We start from the raw sequence: 19000 nt of genomic DNA on the forward strand, positions 1-19000 counted from the left end.
AGTTATTAGACTTTCTTGCAACTGAGTATCGATGTCTGTGTGAATACTAAGGCCTCATTCAGACGTCCGTGTTATTCACATATGCAAAAATAAAAAAAATGGTATCAGTGTCATCAGCAAGAAAATATCTGCCCACAGGCTGTCCCTATCTGTCTCTCTCTGTCTGTCTGCATGATGAAGAACATACTTGTGCTTTGGTGTGGCCTGTGGGCAAGTCTTTTCTTGCTTATCTGGCCTAGAGCACCAAGGAAACATCCTGCCTACAGTCCTGCCCCGGGGCACGGGCATATCATTAACTAAAAACTGCAAACACTGATTACACAAGAACAACAAGACAGATTTCTTCACTTCAGGTATCATTTTAATCAGTGCAGCAGTCCCAACATGACAATGCCTGTAGTTTACTTAGCAAAATCTTGCTCACAGTTTCCCTTTAAGAAGAAAGCGGTGAAGATGAGAGGAACACATGACTACCGGATATTTACATATTGGTTTGTTTGTAGTCTGTAACCATGGAAACATAAAGTTTTGCAAAGGAACTATCGATAGAAAGAAATAACAAAAAAGCTAGAAGTAAAGACATTTTAAATCTATTGGAGCAATAAGTGATTGCAGAGGTAATGCACGCAGTCCGATGCTCCAGAGAACATAGAAACATTTACATTAACTTATGAGGGCAAGAAAATGCCTTATACACTGTTCTTATGTAGTGGTGGACTGTCTGATAATATAACTAACGCAGAATTATGTCTCTTTAATTCAGAATCCCAAAATGGCGGAAAACTTGCTTGACTTTGATACGGTAAGTGTAAAATCACAGTTGTATGTGTTTGTCTTAGCTGTGAAAAGTAATGTTCTTGCCTTAGTGATTCCTTACAAAAAAAAATCCACCACAAAATACAGTGCTATATGTCAATGTTTTTTTTAGAAAGATTTTTAAAAACTTCTGCTGGGGTAGCCATATTGAAAGCATACAACTCCTTCCTGTATTGTGTGCATAGACAGTTGAACATGGTCTTTGCTTTATGCATACCTGCCAACGTCTGTGCATGTCCTCCATAAAAGACACTAAAGGCCCCCATACACATTAGACTAATGTTGGCCAAACCCGCCGATACTGACTGGTTCGACTGGTAGTCCAATGTGAATGGTGGTGCCGACCTCAATCATGGTCGGGAGAGATATCGATTGTGCATGTTTAATTTAGGATTGGCGATCACAATGCTCTCCTAAAGATAAACTGCCGGTCATCGTGTCAACCGACGGCTTTCTTATGAAGAACGCAGGAGCTCTCGACCAAACAAGCGATCCGGTGGATGGGAGAGTTGGCTGTCAGCCGAGCGATCAGCCAAAGCATCTTTTGGCCAACAGCCATCTAATGTGTATGGCCAGAAATTATGTGCTGACGCCCCCCTTGTTTGGGTCATTCCCCATCATGTCCCTTCACTCCTCTTCCCCTCCATGCTTATTCTAGCCTTTCTAAGTTCTAGAAACCTTCCAGAGCCTCTGATGTCTGGGTGGTTTTGAAATATCACTGTGGTGTCCTGGACATTTGCCCACTCCAAGGTTGCCTTTTTTTCTGGGAGCCTTCTGCAGCAGATAATGGTCAGAAAATTAGCATCCAGAAGCAATGGAGGACATCTCTCTCTCCTGGAGACTCCAGGTCCTCATAAACATTAGACTAATGTTGGCCGAACCCGCCGATTCTGACGGGTTCGGTTGGTAGTCTAATGTGTATTGAGGCACCAGCCTCACTCACGGTCGGTAGAGATGTCGATGGCACATGTATAATTTGGGACCATAATCTTCTCCTAGAGATAAACCGCGCCGGCCAACCTGTCAGGCGGTTTTCTTACGAAGAACGTAGGTGCTCTCGACTGAACAAGTGCCCACCCCCTATGTATGGGAGAGACGACTTTCGGCTGAACGAGCCTTCTGTAACAGATAATGGTCAGAAAATTGTCATCCAGAAGCCTTGGAGGAAAACTCTCTCTCCTGGAGACAAAAGGTCCTCCTCATACACATCAGACTAATCTGCCTAACTCCAGGGACTAGAGTAGCATTTTTGACTTACAAAACACCAGCACTTTTGTTGAATTTGACGTTCAGGCGTAGCAACGTGCTTCAAACTGGTGTGAAACCGTCGAAAGTGAATCTTTGTTATAAATCAAAAACGTACACAAAACAAATAAAAGCATTAAAAAATGGCCACATTGCGCCAGAACCTGTTTCCTAGGTCAAAATCTGGCATTGAGATACCACCCATCTGATTGGCATGATCACCAATAGAGCCATGTGAATGTCATGGATGTGTAAAATAGCTATAGATAGACCCTAAAGTGATGTCAAATAGTATTCAATAATGAAGAAAAGCTCAATACACATGTACAGGTAATAATATAGAAATAATGCCGTGCTGTGTGTAATAAAGTGCCATGTGCGTAGTCACCCGGGCACTTTATTGTACAGTCTGACGACACTTGTCTTATATGTTTTACATGCATTCTGGTTTGCGCTCCATCTATATTCAGGTGGTGACTAGTGTTGAGCGATACCTTCCGATATCAGGAAATATCGTATCGGATTGGATCGGGCCGATACCCAAAAAGTATCGGATATCGCCGATTCCGATACCGGAAACCAATGCAAGTCAATGGGACACAAATATCGGAATGAAAATAAACCCTTTCTTTCCTTGTAGGTTAATTCTACATGAAGTAAAACAACTAAGAATAATGTAGAATGACATGAAAAGCCGGCAATTCATCAGCGGCATTCACCGGTACCCGACAATTTACAACAGAAAGAATAGAGCTTCACACATAGATTAGGTAGATAGAACCATGTCAGTCACATATATATGAAGTACAGTGACAATGTTGCTTACTGTACTTGTCATTTAGTGTAAAGGATTTATTTAAAAAAATATTAGTGTTTTCGTGCACCGTCTCTTTAAGAAAGCCGGCCGGCAATTCAGCATCTGTACCCGACAATTTATAATAGACAGAATAGAGCTTCACACATAGATTAGATAGATAGAAACATGTCAGTCACATATATATGAAGTACAGTGACAGTGTTGCTTACTGTACTTGTCAATTAGTGTAAAGGATTTATTTAAAAAAATATTAGTGTTTTCGTGCACCGTCTCTTTAAGAAAGCCGGCCGGCAATTCAGCATCTGTACCCGACAATTTATAATAGACAGAATAGAGCTTCACACATAGATTAGATAGATAGAAACATGTCAGTCACATATATATGAAGTACAGTGACAGTGTTGATTACTGTACTTGTCATTTAGTGTTAAAATAAAGGATTTATTTTAAAAAAAAATGGCGTGGGGTTCCCCTTAATTTTAGGCTCTAGCGGAGGTTAAGCAGACAGCTGGGGCAAATGTTTGAAGCCTGGGAAGGGGGTAATACCCACGGAGCTTCCCAGGCTACTAATATCAGCCCCCAGCTGAATACCTAGCCTTTACTAGCTATTAAAATGGGGGAACCCCCCAAAAAAAATAACGTGGGGTCCCCCCTAATTTAATAGCTAGCACAGGCTAGGCAGACAGCTGGGGGCTGATATTAATAGCCCAGGAAGGGTGCCATGAATATTGGCCCCCTCCCAGGCTAGAAACACCAGCCGTCAGCCGCCCCAGAAATGGCGCATCCATAGGATGCGCCAATTCTGGCACTTAGCCTCGCTCTTCCCACTGCCCTGTAGCGGTGGCAGTGGGGTAATAGGGCTGGGGTTGATGTCAGCTTATAATGCCAGATGACATCAAGCCCAGGTTAGTAATGGAGAGGCGTCTATAAGACACCCCCATTACTAACCCCATAGTCAAAGTTAAAGAAAAACACAAACACCCAGAATAAAGTCCTTTAATTGAAATAAACACACAATTCTTTATTGTTCTAAATTAAACCATACTTACCATCACGCCCATTCCAGCTGAAGCCAACGATCTCCTGCAATAAAAGAAAAATAATAAAGCAACATCATCCTTACCTTTCAATGGTTCCCAGGACAGCTCCAGCTCTGCTACATCGAGATGACAGGATGGACCGCAGGAGAAAACTGCCATCCAGCCTCTCATCCCGCAGACACTGAGAAGCGCAGGCATGCTTGCCCTCCTCAGTGTCTCTCTGTGACGTCATCCAGATGAGCCGAGTTCATGTCCAATGAACTCAGCTCACCTCATGCACGTCACTGACAGCGTGGGAAAATTCTCCTGCACTCAGCGCTTCAGCGTGAGAATTCTCCCACGCTGTCAGTGACATACATGAGGTGAGGTCATGTCCAATGAGCTCAGCTCACCTCATGCACGTCACTGACAGCGTGGGAAAATTCTCACGCTGAAGTGCTGAGTGCAGGAGAATTTTCCCACGCTGTCAGTGACGTACATGAGGTGAGCTGAGTTCATTGGACATGACCTCGGCTCATCTGGATGCCGTCACAGCCAGACACTGAGGAGTGGAAGTATGCCTGCGCTTCTCAGTGTCTGCGGGATGACAGGATGGATGGCAGCGTTCTGCTGCGGTCCAGCCTGTCATCTCGATGTAGCAGAGCTGAAGCTGTCGTGGGAGCCATGGAAAGGTAAGGATGAGGTTGCTTTATTATTTTACTTTTATTGCAGGAGATCGTTGGCTTCAGCTGGAATGGGCGTGATGGTAAGTATGGTTTAATTTAGAACAATAAAGAATTGTGTGTTTATTTCAATTAAAGGACTTTATTCTGGGTGTTGTGTTTTTTTAAATACTTTACTAGAAATTCATGGTGGTCATGTCTAATATTGGCGTGACCCCATGAATTTCGGGCTTAGGGCCAGCTGATAATGCCAAGCTGGCCTTAACCCCTTTATTACCCAGTGAGCCACCGCACCAGGGCCCTGGATGAGTTGGGTACAGCGCCAGAAGATGGCGCTTCTATGAACGCGCCATTTTCTGGGGCGGCTGCGGACTGCAATTTGCAGCGGGGGGTGGCCCAGAAAGCTTGGGTCTCCCTGCGCTGCGGATTCCAGCCCCCAGCTGCCTAGTTGTATCTGGCTGGGCACAAAAATAGGGCGAAGCCCCACGCATTTTTTTTTTTAATTATTTCATGAAATTCATGGAATAATTAAGAAAAAAAGGGCTTCCCTATATTGTTGTGTCCGGCTAGGTACAAATAGGCAGCTGGTGGTTGGGGGCAGCCCGTTCCTGCCTGCTGTACCTGACTGGACACAAATATAGGGCGAAGCCCCACATAATTTTTTTTTAATTATTTCATGAATTTCCTGAAATAATTAAAAAAAAATTGACGTGGGGCTTTGCACTATATTTGTGTCCAGCCAGGTACAGCAGGCAGGAACGGGCTGCCCCCAACCACCAGCTGCCTATTTGTACCTGGTTGGACACAACAATATAGGGAAGCCCTTTTTTTCTTAATTATTCCATGAATTTCATGAAATAATTAAAAAAAAAAAACGTGGAGCTTCTCCCTATTTTTGTGTCCAGCCAGGTACAACTAGACAGCTGGGGGATGGAATCTGCAGCGCAGGGAGGCCCAAGCTTTCTGCCCCCCCGCTGAAAATTGCAGTCTGCAGCCGCCCCGGAAAATGGAGCGTTCATAGAAGCTGGATGCTGTACCTGGCTGGCATACAAAAATATGGCGAAGCCCACGTCAAAAGTTTTGGGAAAAATTAATTAAAAAATAAATAATAATTTAGGGACTGCATCTTTATTAACTCCTAAATGTCATTTAGTGTTAAAATAAAGGATTTATTTAAAAAAAAAATGGCGTGGGATCCCCCATAATTTTAGTCTCTAGCGGAGGTTAAGCAGACGGCTGGGGCAGATGTTTGAAGCCTGGGAAGGGGGTAAAACCCACGGAGCTTCCCAGGCTACTAATATCAGCCCCCAGCTGAATACCTAGCCTTTACTAGCTATTAAAATGGGGGACCCCCCCAAAAAAATGACGTGGGGTCCCCCCTATTTTAATAGCTAGCAAAGGCTAGGTAGACAGCTGGGGGCTGATATTAATAGCCCAGGAAGGGTGCCATGAATATTGGCCCCCTCCCAGGCTAGAAACACCAGCCGTCAGCCGCCCCAGAAATGGCGCATCCATAGGATGCGCCAATTCTGGCACTTAGCCTCGCTCTTCCACGCTGCCCTGGTGCGGTGGCAGGGGGTAATAGTGGTGGGGTTCATGTCAGCGCCAGCTGCCATGAAGCCCAGGTTAGTAATGATGGGCGTCTATAAGACACCCCCATTACTAACCTACAAAGTGTTAAAAAGAAAAAACACACACTACACCAAGAAAAAAATAATTTATTTGAAATAAAACACACAATTTTATTTAATTCTTAGTTTACGAAAAATAATAGTTACCTGTCCACGTTCCTGCGCTGATCTCCCATGCACAGCTGTCACATCTGGAGATGGTGACAGCTGTCATGGCTGCTGTAAGCTCACGCTGCCGGGAACACGTCTGCTCCCGGCAGCGGGAGCCACTGACTGAGGTCACCGGAGTGCATTCAGGCAGCGCAGCTCCGGAGACCTCCTTTACGGCACTGCGGTACCGTGGGAATTTCTCACGATACAGCAGGGCCGGTAAAGGAGCTAACCGGAGCAGCGCTGCCTGAACTCCGGTGAACCCTTACGGCCCCGTCATTCTAGCGGCGGCAGCGGTTCAGAGCGGTCACATTCTATGTGGCTGCTCTGAACTGGAGATCTTCGTGGGACACTCGTGGACTACTACGGAGGGGTAAGGATAAGGTTGTGGTTTATTATTTTATATTTTATTACAGGAGATCGATGGCTTCGGGGAATTAGGTGTCTAGGTGAGTATAGGTGTAGTTTTTTATTTTTTACTTTATTTTAGGTGGCGATCGGCGGGGACAGGTAATGTATGAACTAATTTATTGTAGGCAACCACTGGCCACCAATGACATGTATTTAACATTTATTGGGGACACAGTAGGGCAATTTATATAGCAGGATCAGGCTGATGGGAACTACTGCTCCCATCCAGCTGATCCTGCTGGCACGAGTGGACGGGGGACAGACATAGGCCGATGGGAGTAGTAGTGTCACATCGGCCTATGTCTGCCTGCACGCACAGACACCGCGCACACCCGCACAAACATCGCACAGACACCGCGCACACACACCCCGCACACATCGCACAGACACCGCACACACCCGCACAAACATCGCACACACACCCCGCACACACACCCCGCACACACACTAATCATGACGGGTCTGGGAGGTGAGGCTGACCTGTGCGGCCGTGGGAAAGTTCAAGTGAGTTCATGCAATGCAGTCAAGCATGAACTCACATGAACCCTCTGAGGGCACCGCGGCGACTTCAAATGAACAGCTGATCAGCATCACCTGATACCTCAGCTGTTCATTTGAAATAACCGGCGGGAAAGCGCAGCACAGAACGGGAAAGCCGGCGGTGAAGTCTTTTCACTGCCGGCTTCCCCGCCCGGGTCCTTCGCTCCTTGGTGCTGCGCTCCCCGCCCGGTCCTAATTTACGATTGGGATTGGAGGTGGCGAGGGGAGCGGAGGATCGGGGTGGGAGGCTGCGGGGAAGCAGTATGGGGCTGTGTGATTGTTTAAAAGCCGGCGGCTTTTTACCGCGCGCCGGCTTTTAAACAATCAGGAGAATTCTCCCCCGCTGGGATGGCATTCTGATGACAGGCTGGATCGCGCTGCCATCCAACTTGTCATCCTTCACAGACACTGCAGAGCGCAGGCATTATGGGAACTTCCGATTCCGGTATCCGATATTGTAAAAGTATCGGAATTAAGTATCGGAATTCCGATACCGCGAATATCGGCCGATACCCGATATTACAGTATCGGAATGCTCAACACTAGTGGTGACCACTACTTTGAGATTTTTTTGTTTTTTTGATGTGAACAAGATATTTCATTGTATTATTACAATAATTGTACCGCACGGTTTGGTGTGTGACTGCGTTATTTACCTCCTCCAATAATGGAAATGTTTTTTTTTTCCTTTTCCAGCCGAGACCTGATGAAGGAGACGTGAAATGTGTAACAGTCCTGGTAGTAGGAGCTGGAAGTCGTGGGATGTGCTATACTTACTACGCTGTAAACTTCCCCAAGAGAATGAAGGTACAACCAATGGGGCTGCAGTGGTGGACTATGCCTTATATACCTATGAGAACTGCTTTGTTGCTGTTTATTTTCTTTAGTTGCCATTTGTAATCTTTATAAATCCACTCTTTTAAGCTGGCTGTACATTTAGGGATTTCAGCTGACCGCTTCCTTAAAGGGAATCTGTCAGCAGATTTTTGTTACATAATCTGAGAGCAGCATAATGTAGGGGCAGAGACCCTGATTCCAGTGGTGTGTCACTTATTGGGCTGCTTACTGTAGTTTTCATAAAATCACTGTTTTATCAGCAGAGATTATCACTAGAGGACTAGTAAACCTGATGCCATTTAGCCCAACTCCGCCCCCAACACTTATTGGCAGTTTTCTGTCTATGTACAGGTTAAACAGAAAGCAGCCAATCATTGGTGTGGGCGGGGCTATGCAGATTTCAGCATACAGAGAGCTGGTAGCAGCAGAGAGAACTGTGATGTTATCAAAACTGCAGCAAGCAGCCCAGTAAGTGACACATCGTTGGAATCAGGGTCTGTGCACCTAGATCATGCTGATCTCATATACAGTAGTAAAAACCTGGTGACACATTCCCTTTTAATAATATTTTGTTCATAGTTGGTATGTAAAGGTTGTAGTTTAGGATAACCACTGATCGATCTGTGGTCTGGTTTGGACTTCATTGATGGGTAATATCCTCTTAACTACAGCAACTAAATTTTTTTTCAGATCAACTTTTCGACAGATATCTGCCTTTGATCATGAAATGCACCAATAGTCAAAGGAAAATTATATGAAACTGCCTTTTACAACATCCAGAATTGTTTGAAGAAGCTTAAAGGGGTTTTCCCACAATGGACATTTATCACCAAAACACACAGGATGGGTAATAGATGACTGATCGCTGGAGGCCACATTACTGGGACCCCAAATGATGGCTTGTATAAAGGTTTAGCGCCCAATAGACCACCCCATCCATTCAAGCTCCTCCTCACTGCAATAATGAGGAGGGGTTTGAATGGATGGGTTGTCTATAGGGTTTCACGGAAACTGCAAAGTACAGTGCTCGGCTGTCTCTGGTGATCCTATAGGCTTTTGATAGAGCGAAACCCCCATGTTCAATCACCACTTCTCACCACCCTCATATCCTAAAAAGAAGCCGTTCTTGTGATCTGTAGAAGTCCCAATAGTGAGGCCCCTAGGGGTCAAATTATCTCCTATCCTGTGATTAATGACTGATCCTCACTGTATTATTTGCATCTTAGTTGTCATGGCTGCTACAGGCTCCCCCGTATACACTAGATTAATGTTGGTTTAACCTGCTGTATTCAGGATTTACATGGTCTAGCACACAGCTCTCCGGAGGGTCGTCAATATATTCGGCAATGACGCCATCAGTTGGTGAGGAAAATCCCCACCCTCGTTACTTACCTGATGTCTGTACACTTTTTTATTAATATCGTCAGTAGTCAGCAAAAATCTAATATGCTCAAGAACCTACAGTCAGTCGGCTGATGGGGTGAACAAGGGATGGGCATGTCGGATTTCAAACATGCTTGATCCTATTGTTCAGCCAGAAGATGATCTTGTCTCTCTCTGAAAAAAACATGCATGCTCAGATGTGCTGAGTACACATATTTACTGTTGGGTCAGATTGTTACAGGCAAGGTCTTAGTCGACAGCTGTCGTATGTACATTGCCAAACGTACAGGGCTATCCCCAAAATTGTAAGTTATCTCCTTTCTATAGGATAGGACATAACTACTGATCACTAGTGGTCTGATCATTGGGAGCCCGAGTGATCCTCAGAACATGACTCTAAATCACGGGAACCAAGCTCTTCGCCCTCTATCTTGAATGAAGCAGACTTGTGCATGGTCAACCTCTGCATCATTCATCGTCTAGGGGACTGCCAAATCTAGCGCTCCACTAATATAGCGCTCCGTTACTTCCAGCAGTCCCATAGACAATGAATGGAGTTGAGGTCAAGCATGCGTAACTCCGGTCTCTATTCAAGACAGGGCTCTTTAGAACAGCCCGGTTTTCGGGATCTGTGGTCCTAGGGATAATTTTAAGATTTTAGGAATACCCTTTTAAGTTGACCATATATGTAACATGTCTATCGGCAAATTTTGATGGGACCAGTTGACCACCTAAATTGTATGGGAGCCTCCCAACTCTACTCTGACAGCCAATATTGGGGTAGCATGTTGGACTTCAACAGCCTGAGACTTTTTTTTTTCTTGGGGAGATCATCCACCATTAGAGTAGTCTAGCAGTGACCTAGTAGCCACTCATATCGGCGGGTTTGTCCAACAGTCAAATATGTATGGGGAACCGGCCGACTGATGGTCGAGAGAGATGTTGATTGGGCATGGCCAATTTCGGACTGCGGATCGCATTGTTCTCTCTGAGATAAGCCACCGGTCGACTTGTCAGGCAGCGGCTTTCTCATAGAAAACACAGGAGTGCTCGGACGAATGAGTACTTCTGTGTATGGGAGAGTCAGAGCTTCGTTCAGCCGACAGCCATCTAATTTATATGGCCAGCCTTTGGCCAAGTGAAACATGGATATGTATGGTGGGATCGGGAGAGAGCACTGCAGCTGCTAACAGATATGTATGAGTGTGTATGGTTGGTCTTAGTTTGTAACCCCAACTGCTTTTCACTGCAAAAGATGAGTCCCGAACACCACTCTGTAGTCTGTGCAAACTTGGTGCAACTGTCACGGGTGTATCAAGTGTGACAGACAGTTGCTCTGGATCCGGCTGTAGAAAGTCACCGCGCTTGGCATTGCTGACGCCTTCTTGATCCTCTCATCTCTGTAGTGTAGTGATATCCTTCTTTTAGGACCCAGCAGCGACCTCCATATTCTGCTGCTAATTGACACACCCTTGCTTGGTAGTTAAAATTTCTCAATGTCTCCAGAGAGTCGCCGGCGATAGCTCTATGTTCCTCTGTCCATGCCTGGAGTACTAGTAGTCTGCTAGTTTCTTCTTGGACTTCTCTTGGAGGACAGTTGGCGTTATCTCTCTGGTGTCTTTGCAAGATAAGTGTATCCCCTTAGTTTGTTTACCTTGTTGTCTTTAGTTACAGTGGGGCCTGACTAGTGTTCACCCCATCCCCTCTCTACCTAGGGCCTAGCTCTAGGAACATTAAGGGATTAGGTTCCCTGCACAGCGATAGGTGCGGAACCTATATAGGGATGATAGGGTCATCAGGGTGATATTAGATCTGCCTAGGGGGTTTCCACTCCCCCCTTTCCCTAGTTGTTGGGCTACCCTCCGCCTCTTCCCGTCGTTGTACACTTGTTCCTTCCCTCACCTTGCATGACAGCAACCCTCTACGAGGTTGAAGCAATACAGAGAAATACAGGAACCAGGGCACCAAATGTCCTCCTTTTCACAACATTTCGGCCTCGCAGGGCCTTTATCAAGCATATCTCGCTTTTTCTATGGCTTGATAAAGGTCCTGCACTGCCGAAATGTTGTGATTTTTCTGCACTAATTAAGTTACCAAAAGGAGGATGTCTGGTGCCCTGGCTCCTGGAGTTTTCTTCTTTTCACTCCAGCTCTACTGGATCAGATTGGCTCCTATGTGTAAGCACAAGCCCACCACAAATTCAGCAGGGCCTTAGTTCAGGGATTGCTGTAACTCCCTTTAATACCAGATGCATATATTCATATACTGGAAAGCGACTTCTGCATTTGTGGACGGAAAGATTTACTTGACTGTGTGAGAGAATTTTTTGAAGCCCGCAAGAGGAGAAGGTGAATAAATATCCTTTAGGAAGGTGGGGGGGGCATGTCTGTGTTTATATTAGTGGGGAGACGGTGCCCCTCCTAGTTTAGCTATTCCTTTGGTGGAGGGCACATGAGGACTCAGTCTGCCATTTTACAAGACTTAATGGTTATATATTGAAAATCCCACAAGAATTGTTGGCAACTTTCCCAGTCACTACTTAAAGGAGCACATTATGCATTCACTGAATGTTGTAGTTTTTTTTTAATCTATATAATTTACTCCGATAAATTCTTCATTTATAGATTTTCCCAAACAAATGCTATGAGCAGCTCGGCTCCTTAATAACTGGGATCCAGCACTAATAGACAGAGCAAAGATACTGTAGGCAGGCTGGGAGCAGAATCCGAAGGGAAGGGAAAGGGTTAATAGAAAAGCATTTCATAAAACCTGATTCTCAGCGATATTTGTGCTGCAGACCATTGTGCACCATGTACAGCACAAAAGTAGCCAGATGTCACGCGTTGTCGTAATGAGCCGCTGCTGCCTTCATACATAATGTGCACTGAAAAAGTCATCCAAAAGAAACATAACGATATTAACTACAGTGGTGCCTGAAAGTTTATGAACCCTTCAGAATTTTATTTTCATATTTCTGCATAAATTTGGCCTAAAACAACATCCAATTTTCACCCATGCCCTAAAAGTAGATGAAGAATAACAAAGCAAACGAGTCAAAAATATTAGACTTTGTCATTTTTTTTTTTTATTAAGGAAAATTATCCAATATCAGATCTGGGAAAGACAAAAGTACGAGAACTTTTAGGATTAATAGATAATTTGAAATGGGAAATTAAAGACTGGTGTTTTCAATCAATGGGATGACAATCAGGTGTGAGTGGTCGACCTGTTTTATTTAACAGGGGTCTAGCAAAGTCTGATCTTCACAACACATGTTTTTGGACGTGTATCATGGCTCAAAGAAAGAGATTTCTGAGGACCCCAAAAGAAGAATTGGGCAAAAACATGTGAATCTGTAGGATTTAAAGGTAAAAATTAGAGACTGGTGTTTTCAATCAATGGAATGACAATCAGGTGTGAGTGGTCGACCTGTTTTATTTAACAGGGGTCTAGCAAAATCTGGTCTTCACAACACAAGTTTTTGGACTTGTATCATGGCTCAAAGAAAAAGAGATTTCTGAGGTTCTCAGAAGAAGAGATGTTGATGCTCATCTTATCCAACTGAAATTGACGACTTTGACCCGTAATCTAATGTGTATGGTGGTCTTAATGATTGGTTGGATCATAGATTAGAGCAGAGCAACCCCCAGAGAACCGCTACAGAGATTCTGTCCTGTTTTGGTGATAGCTAATGAAGACGGTTAGAGGGAGAGATTTGTCGTTAACGGGGGCTCAATGAATGGTTGTAGACCATGGGACTTGTGACTTGTCCAAAATGGATGCTCCTCTCGTCCATCTACAGAAGTTTGGTATATTTTTGGGAATGTTGATATTGGATATGGCTATGACTAGCTTTGAGTCTCATTTAGATGGGTTGATATTCAGAACAGTCGTTCTCAATTATCGACCCATGTAAATCGATTGGCAAAATACTAGTTCACCGGGAGTGATGATTTTTTAAATGATCGTTATTGGCAGCACATTGCCCTGTGTAGACATGTGCTGCCGAGAACACGATGTTCTATGAACATTAATAATCGTTTTGTGTGCATAGAACGTTCTTCGCCAGTGTAAACAGACAATTAAATGACCGACGATTACTTATAACCGATCAGCTGTCGTTTAATGGCCGCGGTCGGCTCTTCTAAATATGCGATCACTCTGTCCTTTATGCCTTTGTAGGCGTCTCTGGATGATTTTCATTTTTTAAAACCAGAAAGAGGAATTATGAGCAGAGCCAGAGACAACCCAATATTTAAATGGCCACCAACTTCCCCTTGCTATTGATTTGAATAGGGGGAATGTGCAGTACCTGGCCATGGCCACTATACACTTGATGGAGCTGCGTAGCTCCGGAACTGAACAGCTCTGGTTGCAGCAAACACTGGGAACAGCTGATTGGCGGGGGTGCCGCGTGCCGCACCCCCACCAATCAGATATTGATGGCATACTCTAAGGATAAGCCATCAGTGTTAAAGTCCCGGAAAACCCCTTTAAATTTTTTATGAATCAGATATCATTGAGCCTTGTGACATATGATAGCATGTTGCAGACATATAATTTAATATCTCCATTCTGCAGCACAGACTGAGCACAGAGCGGTGCAGAACCACAGGGATTTCCATGATATAAGATATGTCATGATGACGTAAACGGTTTGTAGTGAAGGGACTTAAAGGAGTTGGACTTTATTTCTGTAAATCATATTGTATTATACTTTTAAAATAATCTCAGAAACATGAGATTTATTTATTTATTTTTTTTACTAAAAAATTTTTTTTTTTGCAATTGAGGTTCATGAACAATTTTGCTCCGTTTACCTTTTACAGCTTCCATGTTGCACTGTCTATTGCTGGCTTCGGAGTGAGTTAACTGAGAACCCGTCAGTGAGCTCGCTCTGTGTCTTATGACTACATCAAAGTTGATTGTGCGGGGAAACAAAGAGTCTATAAAATCCAAATTGCGCAAAATGTTTAATGAAAAATGATTTTTAGCCCCAAATATATGCATTTAAGTAAGAAAACAAATTGTCCCCAGAGGTGAACAACCCCAGCTCTTTATATAAGATATGTAATAGAGGTTCTGCGGATCTTTTTATGGTTTCATCGTTGCCATATGGGCAGTTTTATACAAGTCCAGGAATTAAAGGGGAATCCCGGCTCCATGCACTTTTGCATCGAGATGTGTGCAGGGCTGATGGCGATCCATCTATGTGGACCTCTCCTATTGTAGTGAACAGAGCAGCTGCACGACCCATGCCGACGACCCCGCAGATATCTGTAGACGTGACGTCTTTGGCCCTGCTCACCTCCCAATGCGGAAGTGAAGGGAGGCAGAATACTCCTTTAAAAGGATTGTCCAGTCACAGTAGATGTAGAGCAATGCAGTCGTATGAAACTCAGCAAGAATCTTGCATGGGTCCTATTCTAATTAACGGGACCTGTGCATGATACTCGCTGGGCATCATACAGTGGCCTCTGATACTGTTCCTCAAAGGCCACAGCCCCACTATCAGTATTTGGTCAGTATTTTTTCTCAGGAGTGGGAGCCAAAACCAGGAGTGGGTGATAAATGCAGAATTGGTGACTTGTTTCTATTATACCTTTTCTCTGATTGTTCCTCACCTGGTTTTGGCTCCCACTCCCGAGAAAAAATACTGACCGAATACTGACCAAATACTGATAGTGGGACCATGGTCTTAGTGTGCAGTTGCGTCTCCCCTCTCCAGATGTCAGATCAGGCAGGAGAGGATTCTCACTTAAGACATGACTCAGAGTTTACAGAGAACTTATATTTTCCGAAAATGATGTTTGTGGTTGCTCTTGTTTCCTAATGGTCAAGAAAATGAATCGTGTTTATACTGGGCTAAAAATAATCGGTGTTCTAGTGAAAAAAAACTCATGTATTTCCTCTCCACCGAGTAGATAATAAATGTTCCATCGGTGAGGTCCAAATTCTGTGAATATCCCCTCCCCATGCTGCCAGGTGAATGAATATGGCGGGGGAGTTTATATTATGCGGCAGTTGCGCATGTGCACTTCCACTCTATTCAGAGACTATAGGACTGATGAAAACAGCCCAACACAAAAGCAGGGTATCCCTAAAGGCACCATGGCAGTGTTGTCCCCCCCCCCCTCCCCTAAGGGCACCATGGCAGTGTTCCCCCTAAAGGCACCATAGCGAGGTCCCCCTAAGGCACTATGGCAGTGTCCCCCCCCCAAAGGTACCATGGCAGTGTCCCACCCCCCTAAAGGCACCATGGCAGTGTCCCCCCTAAAGGCACCGTAGCGAGGTCCACCTAATGGCACCATGGCAGTGTCCCCCCCCAAAGGCACCATGGCAGTGTCCCCCCCCAAAGGCACCACGGCAGTGTCCCCCCCTAAAGGCACCATGGCAGTGTCCCCCCTAAAGGCACCATGGCAGTGTCCCCCCTAAAGGTACCAAAGCGAGGTCCCCCTAAAGGCACCATAGTGGGGTCCCCCTAAAGGCACTATTGCAGTGTCCTCCGCTAAAGGCACCATTGCAGTGTCCCGTCCCCCCCCAAAGCACCATTGCAGTGTCCCCCTCCAAAAGGCACCATGGCAGTGTCCCCCCTCAAGGGACCATAGCAAGGTCCCCCTAAAGGCACCATGGTAGTGTCGCCCCCCCCAAAGGCACGATGGCAGTGTCCCCCCCCAAAGGCACGATGGCAGTGTCCCTCCCCAAGGGCACGATGGCAGGGTCCCCCCTAGAGGCACCATAGCAGTGTTTCCCTCTAAAGACACCATGGCTGTGTCCCCCTAAAGGCACCAAAGAAGGGCACGTGACCACGCGGAGGTGCAGAGGACTATGTGTGCTGCTGCAAAGTAGTGGCACTCTGCGTGTGTGATCGTGTACACCGGCTGGCTCTGCGGTCTCGTGACACAGATAACATGTCATCGTGCAACATTGTGTGCAGAGACTGTCTGCACAGGAACATAGAGGATACCATTTTATTCCTATGTTATTAAAAAAAAAGTCAGTAAAAAAATAAATAAAATATGTAAAATAAATATACAATATTAATCTAAAATAAATAATTCATATAAAATAAATAAAATATATAAATATAAATGAGAAAGGAATCTTCTAGCAGCTCTTATGTGTCATAGTAAATATGAGATAGGAGTCGTAGATATAACATAGTATCATATAACCCCTGTTTTCATTGGTGGTATAAAAGTGTATTTTTGCAGTCAGCATTAGAAAAAAAATCAATCCATTGGACCTTTTTACTTCATTCCATTGGTGGGGTGCCGGTTTTGGGTTTATTTTGCCCATAAGTCATAGATGTTGTTGGTTTCGGAATGGTGGCCAAGCTATAAGCCCCACGACATACAGGCGTCACTAAGCCTTGATCATTTACTCCTGTAGTAATATCTGAGACCACAGAAAAGTGACGTTGAGACATTACCGAGTTAACTCTTAGTCTATCCCTTACCTAGAATTAACACTTATTTTCTACATGTGATGGTGGCACATTACATCTATTATTGTTCTCCCTGGCCTCCTGGCTAGTATTCGGTAGTACCCCCCACTCACCGGATTATTCTTTAGATTATTGTAGTACATGTTGATGTAAAAGTGTCATATGTTTGATGCAGATCTGTGGTTTCCAAGCTGCGAATGTTTCATCCTACGACATCCCCAGTCGTCCACTATTAGTGACCTTAGATCTTCGGGGTGCATCGTCATGTCTGCGCAATCAGTGCTTTGTGACGTGACCCATCAAATTATTGTTATCTAGTGCCGCTGCACTGTCTAATTCAGCCACAATGGACAATTTTCCTCTGACTTTTCTAGTTTACAAGGTGTTTTTACCCACTGAGCCGACACTCAGATGTTATGGGAGTTTTCGACATACTCGGACTCACCCTGTCTATGATCACAGTCGCTCAGATCACATTTCTTCCCTATACGAGTGTGTGAATCTTTTTATACTTTACACATCTACATACATAGTAATATTCCCAAAATATAACTAAAATAATAATAAAACAAACCAATTAAACATCAGATGCAATTTTTAATAGGATTTCATTAGTTTATGGCTTTTTTTTTTTAATGCCAATTCTAACATTGAACATCCACCCTATATATTAACCTCTTCCTGCCTGCGACACGTACAAAATAACATCTATTCAAATTGGCTCCCAAAAGACATTTATTAACGCAGCACACGTAATAAAAGGATTAGAAAAGGTTGCAAGTTTATATAAAATACATTCATTGTCCAAGAAAATGAATAGATAAAATCACCTTTTTGAAAACACGTGGATCAATACCATTCAAGTCCAGAGAAAGCAGAATTGTTCTCTTTTAAGTCTTGAGAAGAGTAAAAAAAATAAAATAAAAATAAATAAAAATGAAATAAATAATAATAGAAAAATAAATCAAAAATAATAAATAAATCAAAAATAATAAATAAAATATATATATATATATAATAATCTCTCAAAAATATATAATAATGAAAAAAAAAAAATAATAATGTCTGTTTTCCTTTAAAAAAAAATAAATTAAAAAATAATTAAATAAAAAGAAATATCGCAAAAAAATAAAATATTAATGTCTTCTGCAAAAATTGCACCTTGCTCCTCTCAAGGTATCGTGCGCTGTAGCCCCTTGATTTTTCTGCTGTGCTTTCTTGAATACGTGCCCCTCGCCTGAGCGGTTATGGATGCTGCTTCTTCTGTGCCTCCAGCTAGTGGGAGGGATATTAAGCTCTTTCCGAGTCGTCTCGTTACTTAAACATTTACTAGCTGGAAAAGAGAAAAAAAAAATCTTCGTTGGTTTCTGGGCAGGGACCCAAAAAACTAAAATGATTTATGTGCTACAAGGTTATTTTCTGATGATTAGAACAGCTTCTTCCTGGTTACCTTGTAGAAAAGAACAGGGCAGGGGTGATTTAGTAGGAGATAAGTCTAAAAATAAAAAATTCAGGGACTTTTCTGGTTGGAACCAGTCTGAGTCTGCAGCCAATCTCTCCTCGCTGGACTTTTTTTTTTTTCTTTTTATAAAAGAAACAATGAGTATATCTGGCAAAGAGAAGAATACTGGGGCGTAACTGCGGCATCAATCACTGAGAATAAAAATAACACTATAGGCAGAGACCTAGTGGAAAAAGAAAAAAAAAGGACATTTTAGAGGGCGCTTTTTTTTTTAGTTTCTTTTTTTTGCTTTCCTTTTTTTAACATGTAAGATATGTCGTACACAACATAAGACTTTTTAAAAGCTGAGATGTAAAGTACAAGAGCTCCCTCGTCCGAGCTTGTGCAGAACCGCATGGTTTGTCTGATTTATAGGATATAGTGAACACGTCTGCAAGGTTTTGTGTGTGGGGTTTTGCCTGTAGAGCCCTTGAAATGTCTCCAAATGTGAAATTTAACACAGCGGGACGCAGCCATTTTATGGCCAGAAAGTGGGCGCTTTGTGCTATACAAAAATAGT

At 43.8% G+C, this 19000-nt stretch overlaps 1 protein-coding gene and 2 long non-coding RNA genes across 4 annotated transcripts in view; 1 reads left to right on the forward strand and 2 right to left on the reverse strand.

The window, feature by feature from the left end:
- Nucleotides 1-19000, forward strand: part of LOC141172476 (putative oxidoreductase YteT) — a 253248-nt gene that overhangs the window by 76238 nt on the left and 158010 nt on the right. For both annotated transcript variants that reach the window (XM_073656744.1, XM_073656743.1), the window contains 2 exons: nucleotides 764-802; nucleotides 8009-8119. In XM_073656744.1, coding sequence (XP_073512845.1) covers nucleotides 764-802; nucleotides 8009-8119 — 150 coding nt within the window. The remainder of the gene's footprint in view (nucleotides 1-763; nucleotides 803-8008; nucleotides 8120-19000) is intronic.
- Nucleotides 14215-17320, reverse strand: LOC141172478 (uncharacterized). The gene is made up of 3 exons (XR_012252478.1): nucleotides 17093-17320; nucleotides 14353-14478; nucleotides 14215-14226 (listed from the first exon to the last, which is right to left on the reverse strand). It is a non-coding gene; the product is annotated as an uncharacterized lncRNA (long non-coding RNA).
- Nucleotides 17702-18701, reverse strand: LOC141172479 (uncharacterized). The gene is made up of 3 exons (XR_012252479.1): nucleotides 18430-18701; nucleotides 18141-18312; nucleotides 17702-17875 (listed from the first exon to the last, which is right to left on the reverse strand). It is a non-coding gene; the product is annotated as an uncharacterized lncRNA (long non-coding RNA).

This window comes from Phyllobates terribilis, unplaced genomic scaffold (genome assembly GCF_046119375.1).
Source record: "Phyllobates terribilis strain yellow unplaced genomic scaffold, ASM4611937v1 Scaffold_12__6_contigs__length_324123572, whole genome shotgun sequence".
NCBI lineage: Eukaryota > Metazoa > Chordata > Amphibia > Anura > Dendrobatidae > Phyllobates > Phyllobates terribilis.